The 25,954-nt window shown below is 41.9% G+C and overlaps 1 protein-coding gene across 4 annotated transcripts in view; it reads left to right on the top strand.

The window, feature by feature from the left end:
- Positions 1-25,954, top strand: part of septin5a (septin 5a) — a 118,232-nt gene that overhangs the window by 81,106 nt on the left and 11,172 nt on the right. For 3 of the 4 annotated variants that reach the window (XM_073055712.1, XM_073055713.1, XM_073055714.1), the window contains 5 exons: positions 12,349-12,445; positions 15,294-15,380; positions 16,059-16,182; positions 19,030-19,164; positions 24,491-24,608. In XM_073055712.1, coding sequence (XP_072911813.1) covers positions 12,349-12,445; positions 15,294-15,380; positions 16,059-16,182; positions 19,030-19,164; positions 24,491-24,608 — 561 coding nt within the window. Of the gene's footprint in view, positions 1-2,883; positions 3,093-12,348; positions 12,446-15,293; positions 15,381-16,058; positions 16,183-19,029; positions 19,165-24,490; positions 24,609-25,954 lie in introns of those variants that run through there. The other variant, XM_073055711.1, reaches the window with a different exon arrangement.

Genomic DNA, 25,954 nt, shown 5'->3' on the forward strand with positions numbered 1-25,954 from the left:
TTCATTTTCTGTAACAGGGGTTACACCACCTGAATCTGGCTCTTTTATAGGTTAATTGTTATCATTAGAGTTCTGTTATCTTTAGTCTGGATATGGGATAGCCACAACTGCTTTTTATTCTTTGTTCTCTTGCACTGTGAACACTCACACTCTGAGTAAATATAAGACAGAGGCATAAATGATTCGATATTGTGAGAGTCAATGGATGTACAATTAGTGAAAAGAAGAGGCACTGCCAGATCTTACTGAACGGCAAAGCTATAATGAGGGGCTTATGTTATTCTTTTTGGGGGATGCACACCCGAATATTCTGCTACTTCCTTTGTTGCCACAGTGCTCTCATGTCTCATTTCTAGACACCTCATATCTAGAAATACATCACACATACATTCACAACACTTCACATACACTCAATCTCCTCAACTACTTTCAATTTCCTGGCCCTGATCACCTCATTTTCACCAGGAATGTCCAGTCCCTTTGCAGTTCTATTCTCCATCAAGAAGGCCTTAAAGCTCTCTGCTTCTTTTTCGACAACAGACTCAACCAGTTCCCCTCTATCACCACCCTCCTCCGTCTGGCAGAAGTGACCCTCACACTCAGCAATTTCTCTTAGGGTTCCTCCTACTTTCTCCAGACTGAAGGAGTAGCCATGGGCACCAGCATATGCCCCAGCTATACGTGGAACAGTCCATGTTGCATGCCTTCCCTGGGTAATGCTTCCCAATTCTTCCTGCTCTACACTGGTGACTGTATTGGTGCTGCTTCATGCATTTATGTTGAGCTCATCAATTTCATCAACTTTGTCTCTAACTTCCGCCCTGTCCTTAAATTCACCTGGTCTATTTCTGACACCTCTCTCCCCTTTCTCAGTCTCTGTCTCCATCTCTGGAGACAAAGTGTCAACCAATATATTTTATAAACCTACTGCCTCCCACTGCAATCTGACTATACTGCTTCCCACTTTGTTTTCTGTAAAAATGCTATTCCCTTTTCTAAGTTCCATCATCTCTGCCACATTTGTTCTCTGAATGAGGCTTTCCTTTCCAGGACATCAGAGATATCCTACTTCTTCAATCTTCAAAGAATGGAGGTTCCCCTCCTCCACCATTGATGCTGCCCTCACCTGCATCTCATCTATTTCCTAAACAGCTGCCTTCTCCCCAACTTCCTGATGCCTTAGCAGGGATAGAGTTCCTCGTCCTCATCTACCACTCCATGGGCCTTTGCATCCAGCTCCTCATTCTCCAGGTTCAACAGGATTCTGCCATGAAACATATCTTACCTCCCGCCTTCCACTCTTTGCTTTCCACAGGAATTCCACTCTCCGCTTTCCCTCTGAGATTCCCTTGTCCATTCATCCTTCCCCAATCTTAAGACCATAAGAAATAGGAACAGAATTGGTGAGACCCAATGTAGAAGGGTGCACTGCTTTGTTGAACATCTTCACTCCATCTGCAAAAACTAGGATCTCCTGGTAGCCAACCATTTCCATTCCAATTCTCATACCCATCCTCTACCACCATGATGAGAACACTCTCAGGATGAAGGAGCAAAACCTCATATTCCGTCTGAGTAGCTTCCAACCCAATAGCATGAACATTGATTTCTCCAACTTCTGGTAATTTTTCTCCCATTCTATTACCTCTTCTTCATTTCCCCAGTCTGCCCCTACCCCCTTACCTCTTCTCTTCTCCTCAACTGCCTATCACCTCCCATTGGTGCCCTGCCTCCTTCCCTTTCTACCATGGTCCAATTTCCTCTCCTATCAGATTTCTTCTTCTCTAGTCCTTTATCTTTTCCACCTATCACCTCCCTTCTTCACACTTACCTCACACACACACCCACCCAGCCTCACCTATCACCCTCTAGCTTGTAGTCCTTCCCCTCCCCAGCTTCTTATTCTGGCTTCTTCCCCCTTCCTTTCCAGCATTGATAAAGGGTCTTGGCCCAAAATGTCAACCGGTTATTCAATTCTATAGATGCTGCCTGACCTGCTGAGTTCCTCCAGCATTTTGTGTGTATTGCTCTGGATTTCCAGGATCTGCAGAATCTCTTGTGTTTATAAAATGTATACCTTTCTTTCAGTGCCCCCCAAAAAGATATAAGTCCATAAGACCTGGGAGCAGAATTAAGCCATCTGATTCATCAAATCTGCTTTGGCATTTGATAATGTCTGATTTATTATCCCTCTTAGCCCCATTCTCCTGCCTTTTCCCCATAAATTTTGATGCCCTTACTAATCAAGAACCTATCAGCCTCTGCTTTAGATATCCTCAATAACTTGGAATCCTTTAGCAGCTCATTTAAACGGAAGAAGTTGATGGAAATGTTATTTTTCTCTCCCAGAACTGTGGCAACATCTATGTGTAAATGGACGGAACTGGGGGTGAAAGAGTTAACATGTTTGCCCGCAGAGGCTGCACAGTACTTTTGAGAAGCTGCTGCTGATTGGGTTAATCTCACAGTGCCAGGCTGAAGTGGATGAATGGGTTAATTCCCCCGCTGGAAAGGATTGTCCCAAAATTTACTGCAATTGGGAGGGATTGTGAGGGGAGTAGAGGCAAACTCACGGGCAATTATTTGATTCAAATTCCGTTAGTTTTCAGCTGAAGTGACTTCTGTGAATAATATTTCCTGCCATTGAGATCAAGTTGTGATTGTTGGGAGTCATTCTTTTTCCTGAGTTTTCTGATTAATGAGAGAGACTTAAAATAAGTATTTGGATACCACATCCCGTCAGAATCCCACATTTCAGAACCCTTGGAACTCAGATTTAAGGAAGTCTGTTTGGACGAGGTCTGTGGCTGTCACCCCACCCCCGCTCCCGATGAATGCATAAAGCAGGAAATTCCAGGTCTCTTTTCCTTAGTCCAGCCTTTCCCTTGTACCGTTCATTTGCGATTAGCTCAGGAGAGCTTCACCAGAGACTGCTGGTGGGGTGGGGGTGGGTGGTGAAGTGGGAGGTCACCCTGCAGGTCAGGAGAGATCTAATATCTGGCATGGATACCATCATCATCCAGAAGCGACTGGTGGAACGACTCCTCTCTCCCCGGAGCGGATCTGAAAGGTGTCAGCGTACACGGCTGAAGGTACAGTGACATTTGGGACAGTTTACAGCGCAGGAGCAGAAGGTGTTCACCGTGCAGTGGAACTTGGCAGGAGAAAGGTGGTGGGGGCGGGGGGGGGGGGGAGGTGGGGAGGCTTCACTTTGCTTTCTGTGTAAACGTTTCCTGTGACTCACCCAGTGGGAATGAAGGCACAGTTGCTTCAGCTGAACCACAGATTCTGATGACAGATACTCTGACAGAACATGACGTTCAGTAACGCTTTGAATACATTCAGTGACACTGGGTGTTACGGAGATCCCTTGGATCAGTGGCACTGGATATAAATAAGAGTCCCAGGGTCCATTCTGTCAGTGACATCATCCAGGCCATGCTTTTTCCCCCCGCTCCTGCCATCGGGAGGTAAAGGAGCTTTAGGTCTAACCCCACCAGGTTCAGGAACAGTTCTTGCCCTCATTCTCTTGAACCAGCATGGATAACTTCACTCACTTCAATACTGAACTAACTCCACAACCTATAGACTCACTGTCAATATCTCTACAAGTCATGAACTCAGTATTATTTTTTATTTATTATTTAATATCAGTGTTAAGTTTATTTTTGTATTTTCACAGATTGTCTTCTTTTGCACATTGGAGGTTTGCTAGACTTTGTCGAACTTTCTCATTGATTCTGTTGTATTTCATTGTTTTACTATAAATGGCTGCAAAGAAAATAGATCTCAGGGTGGGATATTATGACATATGCAATAATAAATTTAATTTGAACACTGAACTGGGTGGGTGTTACTGAGGAACTTGGGGTTCCTCAAGTCAGTGAGACTGGGTGATCACACTGAGGACCCCTGGAGACCCTTCAGGATGGTCTAACTGAGAGATTGCTCGGATCAGATCTGTGACTATTGATGACCTGTAACTGTTGAGTACTTGTTGAGTGTTTGTGTCAGATGCTGTTACCTAAAGTTTTCTTCAGTTATACCATTCAGGACGCACTACAATGTTTCTATTTCACTAAATTCTTTCCTCTCCCACTAGTTGCTCATCCACAAGCTGAGCTCATTGTGTTCAGGGCACAGTTATAAAAGTGAGAAGTTGCAGAACCCTGTGAAAAGTTTGACATTCCTTTGCAGTTTGTCTTCTGCTCTGCATCAGCCTTATTCATAATATTGAACTTGTGTGTGGAGTCACTTGTGAGCTGTGGCTGATCAATGCCATGGTGTCAAAGAATGTAGGTGGGAAGGTACTGAACCAAGGGGGGACAAAATGGAGTTGAGGCTTGTGGTCATGAGTTCAGAGAGGCAGGAGCAGGCAGAAACAATGAGCCTACCCAGTGGGTCTTGAGTAGGAGAGAGTAAAACGGCCTGTATGGGATGAAGGAATAATGATGTTGGTGGCAGTGGATGGGACATCTCCAGAGTTGATGGTGTGGGACACAGTAGGGTGATGGTCCTGAGTGGGATCATTTTCAAGCGTTAAGTAAGAGGAGGTGTCTGAGAGTTGCTGCCTGGCTTTGGCAAGTGTCGCCCTGCAACAATAGCCTTGGAATTCCCTCATTTCATCTGTCTAGTACTTTGAACCTCTATTTCCTCAAGGCATTTATGCCACAAAGGTGCAGGTAGTACAGCTGCTTCTTAGTCAGCTTCGGTAACCTGAATTCAGTCTTGACCTGAGTGTTGGATGTGTGGAGTTTGCATGCTGTCCTAAACACATGGGTTTCTCCTGTGTTCTCTGGTTTCCCCCCAATATCCCAAGAAATCTATTTCAATGGGTTAAATTGGCCCTGGTGTAGGTGAGGGGTAGATCTTGGGGTGGTTGGTGAGGTGTGGAACTTGTGGCATCTGAAGGCACAGAAGGCAGGGCGTGCAGGGAGGCTCGTGTGGATGAAGCCAAGGTCACTGGCTGCAAATCTTGGCAGAGTGCAGCTTGCTCTCCCCTGATTTCAGTTCCAGGAATATTCCAGAATGTCCATTTTTTTTGGTAGTTATTTCTTCTGGTATGGAACGCACCAAAGAGATGATGGGAGTCATTCAACAGCAACTTTTAAAAGCCAATTGAATATGTGTTCCAGAAGAGGAATTCTGCAGGTCCTTGAGATTTGAGCGGTGATGTTGGTTAACCAACACTTCTAAACAGATGCCATTGACACACAAGGCAAATTTTTCCTTGTGAAGTCTGTCCTATTATACTTGAGGGGTAACAAAAATGTGAGTACTGCTAAGGCTCTTTTTGTACCCTAAGCAACCCCCCCCCACATTGTTCCATGCTGGGAGACACTTAACACAAATGGTCTGGAAAGTAATCACTGTATGTGCAGGCAGGGATTGGCTCCTCTTGTGTGTATAATAATGGTATTGTTTGGATAATTTTGAGGTAGTGCCCTTGGCTGACCTCATGAGTATGCGGACTTGTGAATAGCAAGACAATAGATAATGTCGACTGGGAGTCTTGTACTATTGTGGCTTCATAAATCGGGGCATTGAGTTCAGGAGTTGGGATGTTGAAATTGTGTGAGACTTTGGTGAGGCCAGATTTGGAGTATTGTGTGCAGTTCTGGTCACCTACCTACAGGATGGTGGGGTAGAGATACATCTCTACCAAAGGAGGTGTAAGGCACTCCTTTCCCTCCATTAGCCTGCAGGTCACCCATGGGCAAGGTGTAACATCTGTTTAGACCCCAGATCGGGGTCATGTGGAGCCATGGGAGCAGGTGGTGGATGGTCGTATGAACGTCTGGTGCATATCACAAGTCCTGGTTATGCGACCACTGACACCAGGCAGACAATCTTTGCAGAGTATTGATAATTGCTGGGGTCACCCATCTCGTAAAGGTACTGCTCAGGAGAAGGCAATGGCAAACCACTTCTCTAGAAAAAATTGCCAATTACAATCATGGCCATGGACCATGATCGCCCACATCATACAACACAGCACATAATTCAGATTCAGATTCAGTTTATTTGTCATTTAGAAACCACAAATGCAATGCAGTTAAATGAATATAGGAAAGATACCAATAAGAATGAAAGAGTGCAGACAAATATATAAGGGTGTTCCTGGTTCATGAGGACCTGAGTTATTGGGAAAGGTTGAATAGGTTTGGGTGTGGGAGAATGAGGGGAAATCTTATAGTGCTATACAAAATTAATGGTATAGGTAGGGTGACTACTTGCAGGTTTTTTTCCTCTCAGGTTGGGTGAGACTAGAGGTAGAGGTCATAGGTTTAGGGTGAAAGGTGAAATACATATTTCAGGGGGAATCTGAGGGCAAACTTCTTCACTCAAAGAGTGGTGCGAGTGTGGAACAATTTGCTGGCAGGAGTGGTAGATGCAAGTTCAATTGTAATGTTGAAGAGAAGCTCAGCTAGGTGCTTAGACAAGAGGGGTTTGGAGAGCTGTGGTCTGTTGCAGGTAGATGGGACTAGGCAAAAGACCAGGTCAGCACAGGCTAGGTGGGCTGAAAGGCCTTTTCCATGCTGTAGTACTTGATGACTCTCTGACTGTAACCTGTGGGGATTGTAAACTGAATATTCACTTAAATTGGAATGACAATTAAGCTGGTTGTGCTTCTTCACAAACCTGTGAGGTTGCTGAAGAGGTTAATGGGATCTTTCACGTTATTATCTTTAAAACACACTTTAAAGCGCATCACTTCAGTTATGCCCGTGACCTTTATTTGAATAATGGCAGACATTACCTCCCTTTTGCACTCATCAAGATCACATAAACAGCACATTGTTTCAAATTCTATGCAGGATACAGTGATCTCTCAGCCTAAGGGGCCAATGGCTGTGCTTATGGCTCCCCGTATCTGTATGTTCTGATGCACCTTGCTCCCTTGTGTGGCCATCAGGTACTCCCTAAAAGTGGTTGGTGAATTCAACTCCCCCATCAGTGCCAAGTCCCACATTCAAGAGAAACAGGTTTCTGATTAAAGCTATTTATCTTGAATTTATTGGTGGCTATCAAATAGTTAAGCCTTTAGTTGAGGATGCCACCACAGGGCAAAAGTTACTTTCTATGCTTATGTATAGAAAACCTCTTCAGAAAAGTCACCGATCAGCTTTCTCTTTTTCCAGTTCTGGGGAGTAATCCTTCCAAATTTATTTGGGAAATTTGTCTGGAAAGTTTGTACTTGCTTTAAAAGTGATCCATATATATATATTGCTGGGAGTGAGGTTCCCTGACTTAGTAATTCCACTGGAGGAGGGATTTTTACCTCATGGGTGTTTCTGTACCAAGTTTTGACTTGATGCCTTTATAGTTTAATAGAACGTAATGCCAAGTACTAACATGGCTTCAAATCCAAGCACATACTTTTGTAAGTAGGTATGTTTTCAGGAGGTAACATTGAAATGGTTGAAAGATAACCAAGGATTAGCTATTAGCTACTGTAGGGGGTCTGACTCAGCACTCTAAGTAACTCCAAGCTGCATGGCCACAGCTAGATGAAGAAAATACACCATGGGTCATAGTTCATGATATTATCAAAAATAAACTTCTCCAATACTTCATGGGTTATGGATTGATTTATTTAATGTTAGACATACTTTAGACTCTTTTCCCTTCAAACCAGGATCAAAGTTCAAAGAATTTTTTTTTAATCAAAGTATGTATATGTTACCCTTGAGATTCATTTCCTTGTAGGCATACACAGGAAAAAAAATACAACATACGTAACGTACTTCAACCTCACGCACCCCCCCCATGCACACGCAGCAATGAAAGCATCAACCCTCCCCCTCCCTTTCCCCCCACCTGCCTCAGCATAAGTGTCAGTCCATCAGCAGCTGCCATGTAAGCAACAGCAAAGCCCGCAAAGAGACCATGATCTAAAGCCTTTCAAAAAATCCACTGTCGACCCCGACACTTCAACATCCCACAGGTTGTCTCAGTCGCTAACGAGGGAGAGAGAGGTGTCACTCCTGCCACAGTGACAGGGGCGGCCAAGAGCTCACTGATTCGATATTACAGTCTGCGGCGTTGCCTATTTTGATAGCAGTGTATACTGCTGACTCGATGTTCCAACCTTCCATAATGCCTCTAGTAGTGACAGCTACAAGGAATCGGGTTGTTCACAGGGCCACACCCCGAAGGTGCACGTCTTCCAGGCCGCTCCTGAAGATATTTGAAAACACTAGACTGTACAGCTAGCTCCAATCAGGATACTCTCCACTGTGCATTATAGAAGTTTGTCAAAGTTTCTGGTGACATGCTGAATCTATGCAAACTTCTAAGAAAGTAGAAGTGCATGGATGGCTTACTTGTGATGACACTAGCTGGTCCCAGGAGAAATGGTTGAATATGTTGTCCCTAAGGAATTTAAAGCTACTGAAGCTCTCCATCTCTGTTTCCCTAATGAGGACTGGCTCATGGACCTCCAGCTTTTTCCACCTGTCGTCAATAATCATCTCTTTGGTTTTGATGATGTTGTGAGAGGTTGCTGTTGTTGAAGCACCCAACCAGGTTTTCACTTTCCCTCTTTAGACGCTCATTTGTAATAACCTTTGATTTGGCCAACAAAAGTGGCATCATGAGCAATTTAAATACAGTTTCAGCTGTCCCTAGCCACACAATCATAAGTATAAAGGGAGTATAGCAGGGGCTAAGCACACAGCCCTGCAGTACAGCTATGTAATAGTGAGTGAGGAGGAGATTTTTCCAATTGAAACTCACTGGGATCCGCTAGCGAGGAAATTGAGGATCCAGTTGCACATGGAGAATTTGAGGCCTAGGTCTTGGAGCTTATTGATTAGCTTTGAGGGGATGATAGTGTTGAATGCTGAGCTATAGTCAATGAAGAGCGTTCTTACATTGGTATCATCACTGCCCAGGTGTTCCAGAGCTAAGTGAAGTGCCAATTAAATGGCATCTGCTGCTGAGCTGTTGTGATGGTAGGCAAATTCAGGTCACTCTTCAGGCAGGAGTTGATGTGCTTCATAACCAATCTCTCGAAACTCTTCATCATGGTGGATGAGAGAAAGAATGGAGAGAGAATGGGAAGGAGGTAGGGATGAGGAACCCACATTTTATGGGGTTGCTCTATTTAATGAGCAGTTAACTGCTCCATTCTCACAAAATGCTTCTTTTCCTTAATGATTTCTGCTATCTGCAAACCTACCGCCATACCTACACAACCATCAAAGAATATGTGCCGGAAAAGTCCTAAATGGAATAACTCAAGAACAGGGGTCACCCAATGGAGTCTATGACTAGGACTCTGTAGCCAATGGTAAGCACTGATGTATAGCTGCTAATAATTTCAAAACACTGGCTACGCCATGATCCTCCCTGTGGGAACCTGTGGGAACTGTTGATGAGGAACACATGGGAAAAGAAGTTCACCCAGAACAAAACCCACACGGACTGTGAAACTTATTTTGCAGGCTTATTAGGCTTTAGTACATTCTTGTCTGTTGCAGTATCAGAGGTGAAGTCTTATGTGCATGATATTGAACTGCAGGGAATTCTGATGATGCCTTGACCGAATGCAGAAAATAGTAGCAAGATTGACAGACTCCCCCCATTGTTCTTCCTTCAACAGAAAGAAGAGTAAACATCTGTCATTTGCATGATGTTTGTGAGTTAGTGGCATGTAAGAGGGCCAAATAACAACAGTGCACCATAACAACATGGCCTGTCTAACCACTGTGACAATGCCTCAAAGTAATCTGTAGTGTATTAGGTGCTCTGGGGCATTATATGTTCTCTTGCGCCCTATCTGAATTTGCACATGTTGGTTCCACTGTTCTCAACATCTATCACTTACAGCAGAAGAACTGTGGGAAGGAAGTTCTGGTGTTTCCTGCTGTGGTCATCATTATGTTGATAATTCACTTATCTGTCATTCCCACTTATCAGGCTCCCTCTTGATGTCTTGTCATTTCAGCTGGTTAGTGAGCCATGCTACCCATCACTGGCCTAATGACTGAGCATATGTAGGATTGCATATACATCGTATCACATCCCATAAACAATGAGACCAATATAATACTCTGCCTTGAAAATACATCACTATTCCTTTACTGTCCTTGATTCTACATCCTGGAACCCTCACCAAAAATATTGTGAGTGTATCTTCACCAAAATGGTCGAGAAGGTTTCATGAAGATCAGGCAATAAGTATTGGCTTTTGTTGGTAACTGTTCATAAAATAAAAATGATCGAAGTTAAGGTGAATACAACCTATCCTGGACTTCCATCCTCTTTCGGGTTGACTCTCCCTTCTGCAACTGTTTGAAATACTATCTCTCTTTTCCTTCACACAGCTGCCGGCTGACCTGTTGAGTGTTTCCACAATTCTCTGCTTCCATCTCCTCAGTGACTACTCCATCACTAGCTTCCCTACAATCCATTCATTGCCTTCCCAACACCCTCTAATTCTTTCCTGACTGCCTGATTATCTTGTCTCACTCAGGATATCTTTACTGCCATAAATACTGTCGTTTCATCCTGCCAGTTCTACTGCTAGAATCCTCAGTGCTCCCCAATTCTTCCTAACCCAATCTTTCCCCAACTCTCAGACATCCTTTATGTTCCTTGGTCCTTACGACCTTCATCCCCTACGGCTCTCTAATCTTGAAGGCATTCTGTAACCCCACCCTCTCTATATATCCCCATTCCTCTCAGCTCTCTAAATACTCTCCCAATCTTCTCTCCAACTCCAGCATCCTGTTTGGCCAATACCCTGCCCTTCCCAATCACCTCCCTCTGTCCCAGCCTGAAGCCCAACTGCAGGAGTTTGCATGAAGTGTTTAACTAAGAAGACAACAAACTGCAATAAAAAATAATAATAATAATAATAATAATAAATAAATGAGCAATAAATAACAAGAACATGAGATGAAGTGTCCTTGAAAGTGAGTCCATAGGTTGTGGGAACAGTTCAGTGATGGGGCGTGTGAAGTTATCCCTACTGATTCAAAAACCTGGTGGTTGAGGGGAAATAACTGTTTCTGAACCTGATAGTGTAGGTCCTGAGGCTCCCTTACCTCCTTCCTGATAGCAGCAGTGAGAAGAGAGCATGGCCTGGGTGGTGGGAGTCCTTGAAGTTGGGTGCTGCTTTCCGAATCTTCACAACCTTCTATGCAGAGGTGCTGGCATGTTTTCTTCATAGTGGAACTTACATCCTTGACCTAAGACAGATCCTCTGAAATAACACCAGTGAAGTTAAAGTTGCTGACCCTTCCCACCGCTGACCTGATGAGAACTGGTTCATGGACCTCTGGTGTCTTCCTCCTGAAGCCAGTAATCAGTCAGTGGAACCACTCAGTCAGAGTTTCACTCTCCCTCCTTTAGCTGATTCATCACCACCTTTGATTCAGCCAATAGTGGAATTGTCAGCAAACATAAATATGGCATTGGAGCTGTGCTTAACCTCACAGTCATAAGTACAAAGCGAGTAGAGCAGGGGGCTAAGCACACGGTCTTGTGGTGCACCTGTGCTGGCTGAGATTGTTGTTGCTAATCTGAATTGATTGTGGTCTGCAAGTGGAGGAAAACGATGCCTAGGACTTAAAGCTTATTGATTAGTTTTGATGGGATGATAGCATTGAATGCCAAGCTGTAGTCAATGAAGAGCAGCTTGATGAATGCATCTGAATCATTCTGTTACAGTGCAAGTGAGGCGCAGGTAGACAAATAAAGTACCAGGGCCAAGACAAGATGGATTGATAGATCAAGAGTTCATCTCTGCCAAGTGAAGGAAGAGTGAGAGATCAAAATTTCATCTTCAGATTCAACAAAAAGTGGTGTTGTCATCTGGAATTTGCAGCTGATGAAACCAAGTTGTGACTGCAACAATGTCACAAAAAAAAGCTCAATTTTCAGGCAGTCGTTTTATTGATTGATTGAGAAGTAGTGCTGAGTTGGCCCCTCTGGCCCTGCAAGCCATGGCAATCAGCAATGCCCCAGCTTAATGCTAGCCTCATCAGGGGACAAGTTACAATGATCCTACCTGCCTGGTATGTCTTTGGGCTGTGGGAGGAAACCAGAGCACCCAGAGGAAACCCTTGTGGTCACAGGGAGAACGTACAAACTCCTTACAGGCAGCAGCGGGAATTGAACCCAGGTCACCTGTATTGTACAGCATTGTGCTAACCACTACGCTACCATGCCACCCACTTTATGCACCTCATGCAAGGAGAATATGTGTTGGGATCTCCAGTCTACCATTCATAAATTGTGTGCGTTTCTTTGTAATGGAGTAAGCAGGTACTCTTCTTGGCCCTTGTTGTGTGATCCCCAGGTATTGCCTCACTTAAATCTGTGTTTTGCTTGTTTCAGGACGTGGAAAAAGAATATGTGGGATTCGCCACGCTTCCCAACCAAGTCCATCGCAAATCGGTGAAGAAAGGATTTGACTTCACGTTAATGGTAGCAGGTACGAATGCCAACTGCTAACATTCTTTAAAACCCATTACACAGAATAATGATGAATAGTATGACAAGATGAAATTCTGACATGCAAAATTGCAATGGTGATTGGTTGTATAGTGCTTTAGATTTCTCTGAGTTTGTGAAAGGCAATTCATGAATGTCACTTTTCCTTTGGTTTGTTGAAAATGGCATATCTTTGTGAAAGGTGAGATGTTCATTGATAAGTGAAGGAAAACTGTCAAAATCCATTCTCTCCTGCCTGCTGCAAGGTGTGGCACATGCTTAACAATAGGTCATTAATCATTGCTGCTTGGGCAAAACATTGAGAAGCTGGTAGTTCTTCTACATTGTCAGTTTAATCAGAAATGGAAGTTGTTTGGGGGTGTACATACTTGTGGGATGTACAAGTTGCAAAAAAGTATATATAATTGTAGAGCTATGAGGCAAATGACAAATTCTAAACATTTCAAATTGTTATTATTTTCATGGGTTTTCTAAATAAAATGTCTCACTTCTACTGTTTCCAAAATTGATTACATTTCATAGAGTCATAATTGGAAGAAGGAAGCCTTAGTCTATGCTGTCTCTCTGTAGAGCACTCCAGTACATTCCATTCCCTTCTATCTGTTCACTACCTGGCAGAATTTTTCTACAAGTATGTATTTAATTTCCTTTTTAAATTGTTACGGAACTCATCTTCCATCTCAAGCAGTAGGTACCAATGATCAGTATTTACTGTGTTTAAGAATGAATTCCTCATAGACTCCTATAATTTTTGCAGAAAACCTTAACTCTGTATTCCTAATCCATGTACCATTAGTTGATACAGTGCTGCTAGAATGTTTGTGAGCCCTGTAGAATTTTCTGGTTAAATATGACCTAAAACGTGATCAATTCTTCACATAAGGCCTAAAACTAGATAAAGAAAAGCTAATTAAATAAACAACACATAAAAACATTACACTTGCTCATTTATTTATTTATTGAGAAAAATGATCCAATATTACATGTATTTGTTGGAAAAAGCTTGTGAACCTCTGGGTTTCACGGGAGCCTTCTACAGAAGTTATTTGGAGTAATGTGTTCCATTCAGAAAGATGAGATTGGAGGTGTGGGTTATAGAGGTGCCCAACTCGATAAAAAGGACACACAAAGTCAGGTTACTGACAGGACCTGTTCTTCTCAAGAAAGATCTGTTCATGGGCACCATGTCTCAATCAAAACAACTTTCAGATGACCTTAGAAGAATTGTAGAGCTGGGAAATGCTACAAAAGCATTTCTAAAGTTCATCAGTCCACAGTAAGAGAAATTGTCTACAAATGGAGGAAATTCAGTTCTGTTGCGACTCTCTCTAAGAGAGGGCATCGTGCAGAGATCACACCAAGAGGACAATGTGCAATGCTGAAGGAGGTGAAAAAGAAAACAAGGGTAACAGTAAAAGACCTGCAGAGATCTCCAGAGCTTGCTGAAATCTCTGTTCATGTGTCCACTATGAGAAAAACACTTCATAGAAGAACACCATGGAGGGATCCACTGCTCTTCAAAAAAAAAAACCATTGCTGCATATCTCCAGTTTGCAAAAGACCACCTGGATGTTCTGCAATGTATCTGGGACAATGCCCTGTGGACAGATGAGACAGAAGTTGAACTTTCTGGCAGAAATGCAGATTGCTATGTTTGGGGAGAAAAAGGGCACTGCACACCAACACCAAAACCTCATCCCACCTGTGAAGCATGGTGGCAGGAGCATCATGGTTTGGGGCTGCTTTGCTGCCTCAGGCCTTGGACAGCTTGGACTCATTGAGGGAACAATGAATTCAAAATTGTATTAAGACATCTTACAGAAGAATGTCAGGGTAGCGGTCCGTCACCTGAAGCTTAATAGGAATTGGATTATGCAGCAAGAGAATAATCTGAAAGACATGGGTAAATCAACAACAGAATGGTTTAAAAAGAAGAAAATTTGTGTTTTGGAATGGCCGAGTCAGGGTCCTGGTCTTAATCCTATAGAAATGTTGTGAAAGGACTTGAAACAATCAGTTCATGTAAGGAAGCCACCAACATCCCAGAGATGAAGCAGTTTTGTCAGGAGGAATGACCTAAAGCTTCTCCATGCCGATGGGCAGGACTGATCAACAGCTATTGAATATGTTTGGTTGCAGATATTGTTCTATAAGGGAGCTACAGCAGTTACTGAAAGCAAAGGTTCACATACTTTTTCCAACAAGTACATGTAATATTGGATATTTTTTCTCAATAAATAAATGTGTTTGCTTTTCAAAGGCTTTCCCCCACCATTCTGATATGTTCCTGTTCCATATCTTTCATTTTTATACAACAAGCCTTATGTGTCATACTTGATATACACTGCATTTCCTTCATCAAAGTACTTCTTTCATCATTAAAGCCATCACTTAAGTTAATCAAAACTATCTTAGCTTTCAGAATTTATGAGGAGAAGGCCGGAGAATGGATTTCAGAGGTATAAAAATCAGCCAGACTTGATAGGCCCAATGGCCTAATTCTACTCCTATGTCTTATGGTCTTATGGTTTGAGGATTCCATCTGCTTCACAAAAACCTGGTTATATGCAATCTCAATTCCTGCTTCTCTTAAAAGTTGTACCTTTTAGTGTGCACTACCTTTCCTCACTGTGCTCAATATCAATCAGTTGTTAATTTTATCTACCATGTAACTAAGGAAGTGAACGATGGGATCTGACAGTAAAATAATGAGTTTTGGGCAGACTGGTGCATGTTTGGAAGTATAAATTTGCCATTTGAAAGTTTTATTTATGAAATTTAGCTCTCTAAACACACATTGTCTCAATTAAGTTTTGCTTTCCCCACAGGAGAGTCAGGGCTGGGGAAATCCACATTGGTCAAGAGCTTGTTCCTTACAGATCTTTACAAAGACAGAAAGCTTCTCAATGCTGAAGGTAAGACCCAAAGGGGTTGATAGCGATGGTAATGCAGTTAATGGTGCTGGGGGAGTTCAGGTCAAGGAACGAGGTAGATTTTATCCTGCTATTTGGGCTAATTGCTGGGAATTGGGAACATTGTTGTAGGGGATTCAGTAGTTGTTGCCATAGTGAATGCTTTCTACTGTGAGCTGCTACTGGGTGGTAGAAGTGGTGGTGACCTGTGCTGGATGGTTGATTAGTTCCTACTCATCCCGCAATTGACAAGGTGGCCATTAAAGAGACTTGGATGTCACAAGGGCAGGAATGCCACTGGAAGTTCAGGGGTTTAAATGTTTCTAAAGGTACAGGGAGAGATTTTGTTAGCTGTGTCCTGGAAGGACTTCTGACACAATATGTAGACAGGCCAATTAGTGGAGAGACCATACTGGATCTTGTGCTAGGCAATGAGGGAATGATAATGGGTTTGAGAGGGAATAATAAATTTGCCATGGTTGAATGAGGGAGCAGAATCGATAGGCTAATTCTGCCCCATAACTTATGGAGTTAATATTAAAGGGGTAAGCAAACTCAACCAACATCTATAATTCTCGAGAATTGTCTAATGCATACACCAGATGGAGCTTTGGATGAGTATGGAGATGCGATGTATTTATTATACTCAATCCTCACATTTTCCTCATCTTTACTTCACAGAGAGAATCAACCAAACAGTGGAGATTACAAAACACACAGTAGACATTGAAGAGAAAGGTGTCAAACTAAAGCTGACAATAGTTGATACTCCTGGATTTGGAGATGCAGTGAATAACATCCAAAGGTAATCCTATGCTATGCCATTGATGAACTTCACACAACTGTTATGGGAATGTAGAATTCTGTTCCCAAGGAGCAGTTGACAGAAAATTGCAAAACTCAGATTGGTGGATTATTTTCCTTTAACTGGTACACTAAGTGCCAAATTAGGTTACGATAATGAATCTTCCAGGAATGAGTTGAATCATGCATGAAGTACAACCAGCTGACTAGCCAACATCTGTTGTTCTGTAAAGGAATAATGTCTATAGTTGGATTCAAGCCAAAAGATTTGCACATATGGTTAAGCTTTATTGAAGGATAAATAGTAAACCATCTGGACTCACACCATATCAGCCTTTTTGGTGGTAAAATTGGGAAGCACCAACAATTGTCAATATTACCTGAGAAACTGATATTATCAGTGGCATTTCTGCCCGGGCATAGTGGAAGAACTAAAGTAACTCTCAGAGAGTGTACCTTTTGTACTCTTATCTACTCCAGTCAAAGAAAGTAATTGGAAATGGTGTTAATGTGAGTCATTTATGAACAAGATGAGCTTGGTTATGGGGAAAGGGCAGGAAAATGAGATCAGCCATGGATGGAGAGTAGGGACAACTGGCTGAAGAAAAGAATAATGAGGGAGGATCTCATAGAGACAAAATTCTTAGGATATTTTTTAGATATATTAAGAGAGTCAGGGGATAAAAAGCAAATGTAAGAAAATGATGTGAGATAAAAGACCAACCAAGGTTGTTTTGCTTTTGTTGCTGTGTTGCTTGTTCTGCTGAGCATTAAGGGCATACTATGTTGGTGCTAGAATGTGTGGCAACACCTGTGGGCTGCCCCCAGCACATCCTTGGGTGTGTTGATTTTTGATGCAAGCTGCACATTTCACTATATTTTTCAATGTATGCATGGTGAATAAATCAGAATCTGAACTTTTTCCTGTTTCCACATAGATAATCAAATAATATTATTGTGTGAACATATCCCAAAAATGTCAAACTATTTTCCTTACTTGTGAGTATTGAATGCTTTTCAAGCTGCAGGGTGTGGTGATGGATTAATAGTTCTGTGAGCACCGATGAATTTTCCAATCATACGCAGATTTATTAAACTAGGCCTCAGTACTAAGGTCAGGATTTCAAGAAGAAGGATGTCTTGCAGATATATTGTATATGTAGAACATTTTATTTAGAATGTCCACATGGAATCAGAGCAGTGAAAGTTGCTCTGTTCTCCTGTCTGGAATACATCAACACCTCAGCCCCTCTGCCATGTGGGCAAGGAAATGAGAGCTTTCACTTGCTGAATAATAAATTAACCCTTTATTGTCTGGCAGCACTGTAAAACCTGTGGCTGCTCTCAGCTGCTCATTTTATCTGTGTAATGTGATACCAACACTTATTTCACTCACTTACAGGTATCGTGTAAACTGCAGTGCAAAATATGCAGTCAAAATAAGCATTTATTTAAGAAATTTTAAAATTGTTCACATTTTATCAAGATCTGCATCTCATTGAATATATCTGTTCTTTCAAAACACACTTAAAATTAGAGTCTAAATCCAGATTCCCCAGATTGTGCCACTCAGCTACACAGAGGACAGTTTACACTGACTAATTAATCTGTCAGTCTGAATGCTGTAGCGTGTTGGGGGGTGGGGAACTGGCGCACGCAGAGAAAATCCATGTGGTCAAAGGGTGAAGGTGCATAACTCATGCAAAGAGCACCAGAGGCCAGGATTGAACCGTAGTGTCTGGGATTGTCAGGCTGTAGCTAAACCAACTGCATCCCTCCGCTGTGAGTAATGGGATGAGTGGATCCCATCTGTTCTCTCAGGTGGACCCGGAGGATCCCAGGACACTATGGTCTGAGTGCTGAAGAATGGGAATGGTGTGGATGGCTAGCATGGACAGTGGGCTGAATGGTCTGTTTCTCTGTGGGTCAATGACAGTTTCACAGAAAAGCAGACAAGTTATTGTCAGACATCTGATAAATATTTATTAATTGATCAACAGTAGGAAATCTGGTTATTATTAGTCTCCTGTTTATATTAAGAATACTTTCCACCAAATAGGCTGCTATTTAGGATAAGTGATGAGTCTAATCTTTCAACTAAAGCCATTAGAAGATACAAAGGGGCCCTAGTGTCATACAGTGAAACAACAACAGATGTTCTCCTGTTTTGGAGATGCACAACTGATAAAGCTTGAACAATAATAAAAACAAATAATACTTTAAAATGTATATTTTTATTCATAATACCAAGCACACACCACTGGTACTGACAGGGTACGGAAACCTTCAATGGCGATACTGCAAACATTTCTCAAAGGCCACGTTGTAGGATGTCTCAGGGACATGTACGACAATGAATTGAAATTTTGAGCCAGGCTAGACAGGTGTCAAATATTCCAATTTGTAGTTACTGTGCTAGCATTGATCATAATCCAGATGCATAGTCAGATTATGATGACTGTACAGAGCACCCAACTAATTCCTGGGCCAAAGAGCTAGAGAGAGACAGGCTGAGAGGAGTATGAGTAAGATGGAGATTAGTGCATGATGTGGCTTTGGTAGGAGATGACGAGGAGTGTCATGTGGATATGATGAGCCTGCAACAAACCTCGAGGAAAGGACCTTCACTTTCTGTGTCTGTTTCATAGGCTTTACTTCTGTGTCAGAGAGGTTGAACAATAACAAACACTGTTGAAAATGGGATCAACTGCATAGATGCCTTGTCCCCACACTTCCAGAGGTTGTAAATCAGTCTCTAATGGATGAAGGCCAAGCAAATTCAATTGCTGCTTTTGTCAAAATCATGAGCCCACATTCCATTTGACCACATTCTCTCCTTTTGTGACAGCTGGAAGCCTATAGCAGACTACATTGACCAACAGTTTGAGCAGTATTTCCGAGATGAGAGTGGCCTAAACCGGAAGAACATTCAGGATAACCGTGTCCACTGCTGCCTGTATTTTATCTCTCCCTACGGACACGGGTAAGAGGGTTCAAGTTCAGTTTATTGTCATTCAACTGTACGTATGTATGCGGACAAATGAAGCAATGTTCCTCCAGTCCAAGGTGCACAACACAGTACATATAACTCACACACACAACACATAAAATAATATTACCACTAGTAAATTAATAATCAGGTGCATTTATGATTCAAGTTGAAAAGTAAACAGTATAATACCACTGCTGCCTGGGTGGTGGCAGGGAGTTCAGCAGTCTCATGTCTTGGGGGAAGAAGCTGTTTCCCATCCTAAAGGTTCTTAACCTAATGCTACAGTACTTCTTGCTTGATGGTGGGTGGTTCAAAAAGAGATTGTTGGACAGATGAGGGAGATCATTGACAATGCTAAGGGCCCTACATATGCAGCACTCCTGATAAATATCTCTGATGGATGAAAGAGAAACTCTGATGATCCAAATACTAATACTAATTTTGTGTGATTGTGTTCTGCTGTTCACCAAGTGGGGGGGGGGGGGGTACTGGTGTTAACAATATTGTGGGGTCATCGGAGAGGCAAATGTGAGAAGAGTGGTCTGAACTTTGAATAGATATTGAAGTAATCAAGGAAACAATGAGTTTCTACAGTGTATTCAGAGGAGGTTCCTGCACTAGAGCCAATTGGGGAGAAAGGCATGCAAAGTTTAATCATGTGTAATAAGCAACATTACTTAACAGCCTAATATTGTGTAAACATTTACCCAATAGTTGAGTTCAGAGTTGTGTTTGCAAGAGAAAATTGTGACACAGCAACTACAACGTTAGAATTTGGGTAAGGCTGCGCTAACAATTTGTGGCAGGAAAATGTCACACCAAACTGATTGGATTTGCTGATGGGTAAAATGTATCTGTGGAGCAGACTTGATGGGCTGAATATCCTAATTCTGCTCTTATATCTTATGGTCTATTCAAAGGTCAAACATTGTCCCAAAAAACAAATATTGAGTCTTGGAAGGAGTTTACTAGAACAAAATCTAGATTCCAAAAGTTAAAGGGGGAGGGGTGGCATTACTAGACAGGGAAAATGTCATGGCAGTGCTCAGTCAGGACAGACTGGAGAACTCATGTAGTGAGGCTTTATGGGTTGAACTGAGGAATAAGAAAGGTATGATCATGTTAATGGGGCTATATTATAGACTACACAACAGTCTGCAGGATTTAGAGGAACAAATTTGTAGAAAGATTGCAGACTGTTGTAAGAAATATAAAGTTGTGATTAGGAGGTGATTTTAACTTTCCACATATTGACTGGGACTCTCGTGCTGTTAAAGGACTAGATGGGATAGAGTTTGTCATGTGTTCAGAAAAGTATCCTTAATCAGTACATAGAAGTCCAAAAGAGAGAGTATACAATACTTGATCTCCTATTAGGAATGAGACAGGGCAGATTGTGCAGAGGAACTCTCTGCACCTAGCGATCATAATGCCATTAGTTTCAAGGTAGTTACAGAAAAGGATAGATCTAGTCCTTGGGTTGAAATTCTGAATTGGAGAAAGGCCAAATTTAATGATATCAGAAAGGATCCAGCAGGTGTGGATTGTGGGACAGGCTGTTTTCTGGCAAAGGTGCATTTGGTAAGTGGGAGGCCTTCAAAGGTGAAAATTTGAGAGCACATGGCTTATATGTGCCTGTCAGAATAAGAAGTAAAGATAACAGGTTTAGGAAACCTTGGTTTTCAAGAGATATTGAGGCCCTGGTTAAGAATAAAAAAGGAGGCACATAGCAGAGAGAAAGAAAGGAATCAGGAGGGCTAAAAGAAGGCATAGAAAAAGTATGCTATTATTCCTCTGGAAATAAAAATTATTCCTCTGGAAGATCAGAGTGGCTAAAAGAGATGGGGAAGATCTGAAATGGATTTTTTGCATCTGTATTTACTCAGGTGGCAGACACAGAGTCTATAGCAGTGCAAAGCCGCAGGGAGGTCATGGGCCCTATACAGATTACAGAGGAGGAGGTGTTTGCAGTCTTGAGGCAAATTAGGATGGATAAATCACCAGGGCCTGACAATGTGTTCCTGTGGGAGGCAAGTACATTTAAATCACCCTTTTCGACAGGTGAGGTGCCAGAGGACTGGAGAATACCTAATGTTGTTCTGCTGTTTAAGAAAGGCTCTAAGAATAAACTAGGAAAATATAGGCTGGTGAGCCTGACATCAGTAGTGGATAAGTTACTGGAAGATATTCTAAGGAACCGGATATATGAGTATCTGGATAGATAGGGATAAATAAACTGGACTGGTCAAAGAACACTGAGGCTGTCTACAAGAAGGGTCAGAGCTGTCTCTATTTCCTGAGGAGACTGAGTCCTTTAACATCTGCCGGATGATGCTGAGGATGTTCTACGAGTCTGTGGTGGCCAGTGCTGTCATGTTTGCTTTCATGTGCTGGGGCAGCAGGCTGAGGGTAGCAACAGAATCAAATTCATTCGTAAGGCCAGTGATGTTGTGGGGGTGGAACTGGACTCTCTGATGGTGGTGTCTGAAAAGAGGATGCTGTCCAAGTTGCATGCCATCTTGGACAACGACTCCCATCCACTTCATAACGTACTGGTTAAGCACAGGAGTACATTCAGCCAGAGACTCATTCCACTGAGGTGTAACACTGAGCATCATAGGAAGTCATTCCTACCTGTGGCCATCAAGCTTTACAACTCCTCCCTCAGAGTGTCAGACACCCTGAGCCAATAGGCTGGTCCTCGACTTATTTTTCCACTTGGCATGATTAACTTATTATTATTTAATTATTTATGGTTTTATATTGCTATATTTCTTCACTATTCTTGGTGGTGCAGCTGTAACGAAACCCAATTTCCCTCAGGATCAATAAAGTATGTCTGATTGATTAGGGATAGTCAGCATGGCTTGGTGAGTAGTCATTCAGGTCTAACCAATCTTAATAGATTTTTCCGAAGATGTTACCAGGAAGGCAGTGGCTGTTGTCTACATGGACTTCAGCAAGGCATTTGACAAAGTTCCGCATGGTCAGGAAGGTTCAGTCATGTGGCATTCAAGAGGAGGTAGTAAGTTGGATTAGAGATAGACTTTGTGGGAGAAGCCTGAGAATGGTAGTAGATGGTTGCCTCTCTAACTGGAAGCCAGGGAATTGTGGAGTGCCGCAAGGATTGGTGCTGGGTCTGTTGTTACTTGTCATCTATATCAATGAACTGGATGATAATGTGGTCAACTGGATCAGGAAATTTGTTGATGACACCAAAAGTGGAGATGTAGTGGACAACGAGGAAGACTTGTTATCAAAGCGTGCAGAAGGATTGGGACCAGATGGAAAAATGGGCTGAAAGGTGGCAGATGGAATTTAATGCAGACAAGTGCGAGGTGTTGCACTTTGGGAGGACCAACTAGGGTAGATCTTACACACTGAATAATAATGAGGAGTGTGGTGGACCAAAGGGATCTGAGAATACAGCTCCATAATTCATTGAAAGTAGCATCACAGGTAGATAGGGTCATAAAGAAATCTTTTGGCACATTGCCCTTTGTAGATCAAGGTACTGAGTACAGGAATTGGGATGTTATGTTGAAGTTGTATAATATGTTGATGAGGTCTAATTTGGAGTACTGTGTGCAGTTTTGGTCACCTACCAACAAGAAAGATGAAAATAAAGTTGAAAGAGTGCAGAGAAAATTTACAAGAACGTTGCTGGGTCTGGAGGACATGAGTTATAAGGAAAGATTGAATAGAATAGAAAGTTATTCCCTTGAATGTAGAAGGATGAGGGGAGATTTGATAGAGGTAACAAAATTATGAGGTGTATAGATAAGGTAAATGCAAACAGGCTTTTTCCACTGAGGTTGGTTGAGACTATAACTAGAGGTCATGGGTTGAGGGTGAAAGGTGAAATGATTAAGTGGAACATGAGGGGAAACTTCTTCACTCAGAGGGTGGTGAGTGTGTGGAACGAGCTGCCAGCGCAAGTAGTGGATGAAATTCTGACTCAATGTTTAAGAGAAATTTGGATGGGTACATGAATGTGAGGGGTATGTGGGGCTATGGTGCAGGCCGATGGGAGTAGGCAGTTTAAATTGTTCAGCATGAACTAGATGGGCTAAAGGGCCTGTTTTTCTGCTGTAGTTTTCTATGATGTCATGACTAGTTTAGAGGTTGAGAAAGGATTTGATGGGTTTTTAGCATGTGACATGAAACTGATGAGGCAAATAGAGATACTAGGAGACTACAGATGCTTGAATCTGGATCTAAAGAGAAAGCTGCTGGAGGAATTCAATGAATGAGGAAGCATCTGTGGCAGCTGACATTTCGAGTTGAGATATTTCATCTGGCCTTTCATTGCTGATGGGAGTTTGAGAATCAGGAGTTCGGGGTGTAAAGATTAGAGGTAGGTTCTTCAGAAATAAAATTGGATGACTTCTCCTTAGAAAGGGTTGGTAGTTAACCGGAACTTACTTTTTCTAAAGTGATTATTGATAAATTCAGTTACCAATCACAGATTGATTACCTTTTGTTAATTAAGCCATGTGGATGAGATAAGTACATCTATTTAGGTCACAGGTTATTTGGTGAAGCAAATTCAAAGGACTATTCCCATTCTTAAGTTCCATTGGATGGGAAATGCCTGGAGCTGTTGTTAATTTAGGGATTGATCCTTACCAATCAAGGACATAATTAACTTGAATATTGGAGACTGTGTATCTGTAGGATTCTGCTGAATTTGTTTATTGTGATTGAATGCATGTGTCTCATGGTTGTGATGGTAATAGGGTTTTGTTGAACTTTCTGCATCTGATCTTTAGTTCTTTGAGATTTTAGAGTCTTTAATTTGCTTGAGATTTGTATTAGAGATGGTCCACCTATGTGAGCACATTTTATGTCCACGTTGTGGGTTTGGAGGAGGGTTGGTGTTCTCTGATAAATTTATTCTGTTTTATCTTTGGGGGAGGGCAAGTTTATAGAGTTTGGATATTGGACTCATTTTACAATGGTGGGGTGGTTCATGGGTCTAGTTAGGTCTGGTTGATGTTTGAGACAAACTTTCAATACATTGGCAGAGAAATCAGTGGTCCTTATAGCAGAATGACACAAGAAGTTTAGTTTGGATACCTTTACATGGGCTCTGGAAGAATAGGATTGCTCCTTAAAGCAAAGCAGTCATCATGCACTGAAACTGGGAAGTGGTCACACCACCACTACTCCATGTTTAATCTTGCAGATCAGCTTTACCCTTTGTGAATTTAATTTTTATCTGGTGTGTTTGGTCCATGGACATGATCTGTCTTTCTCTGCTGGGAGGGATAATCTTCCCATCCTTGGTGTAATTTATTCCATCTCTTGTGCACAGGCTGCGGCCACTGGACACAGAGTTTATGAAGGCGTTACATCAGAAAGTGAATATTGTACCAGTGATTGCTAAAGCAGACTCACTTACCCCCATCGAGGTGAAGAAACTCAAAGAGAGGGTGAGAAAAGTCATTTATAATATAACAGTGTCTCAATGATAAAGAAGAATGTAAAATTCAGCTCCCACATGCTGAAAACACACCCTCCATATTACTATTATTATATCCAGGGAAGTATGACACATTATGGCCAGCGAACTGTGGCATTCACAGCCTAAATTGTTTGTCAATCACAGGTTAAAAATATCATCTGTTCTTACATTTGCAACATTGACCTCTACACAATAAATGTGGGAAAATTCTCTACATGTGTCCTGTTCACTAAAAGCTGAACAGACTCAATTGGTCCAATTACGAACCAATTAGTATTTTTTCAGTCATCTGCAAAGAAATAGAAAGTATCATTAACAACAGTGTCAAGCTACACATGCAAACCTAGGGCTTACCAACATCCACATTCTTCCGCCCCTGCATTCATTACCTTGAAATCTCCACTCATTTTCTATGAATCTCTTTGTGGATTCCCCAGCCACTGACCCACCTAGCTGCTCAGTCTAGCATCCCTGTAATCCCCTTTGTGGTTAGTACTTCTAGTTTACCAGATTCTGATACGTAGTTGTAAGCTTGTTCCTCACCCTGAACCCATACCCACACATGGTGTCAGGGACTTCATCCTCCATGAAAAGCAGAAGTTGCTGGAAATGCTCAGCATGTCAGGCTGCATCTATTGAGAAAGTAACAGAATTAACAATATCACATGGAAAGTTCCAACAAAGGGTCCTTGATTTTAAACATTAACTCTGTTTCTCTTCCCATGGATGCAGCCTGGCCTGTTGAGTATTTCCAGCATTTCCTGTCTTTTATTTCTGCTTTCCAGCATCTCCAGTTTTTTTGACTTTTTGATTTTTTGACCCATCATGCTGAATGAGTCAGGGATTCTTGTTCTATATTCCCAATCTTTTTCCATTTTGTCCCGTTTTGATCAACATCCTCGAACAACCTCTCTGATCACCTTTTCACTTCTTTGCTTAATTCTCTATTTTTTAAAAACTTTTTTTTATTGTTTTCAAATAATTACAGAAATAAAAGAAAATATATGAAAAAAAATATATATACCCTTCTCCCCTCCCCTTAACCCCTCCCCCCTTGAAGGGATAAAACCGAAACCCAAATTGAATAAATATCAGAAAGAATTTATAAAAATTGCACTGCAAGTAGCCAAAAAGGCTATTGCAGTAACTTGGAAATCGGATGCATACTTAAGTATAGATCGTTGGAAGAAGGAAATTTATAGCTGTATTCCACTTGAAAAAATTACTTATAATTTAAGAGATAAATATGAAACATTTTTGAAAATTTGGTGCCCTTATTTACAAAAGACAGGATTAAATATATAGGTGCTCCGA

Source organism: Hemitrygon akajei, chromosome 9 (assembly GCF_048418815.1).
Source record: "Hemitrygon akajei chromosome 9, sHemAka1.3, whole genome shotgun sequence".
Lineage (NCBI taxonomy): Eukaryota > Metazoa > Chordata > Chondrichthyes > Myliobatiformes > Dasyatidae > Hemitrygon > Hemitrygon akajei.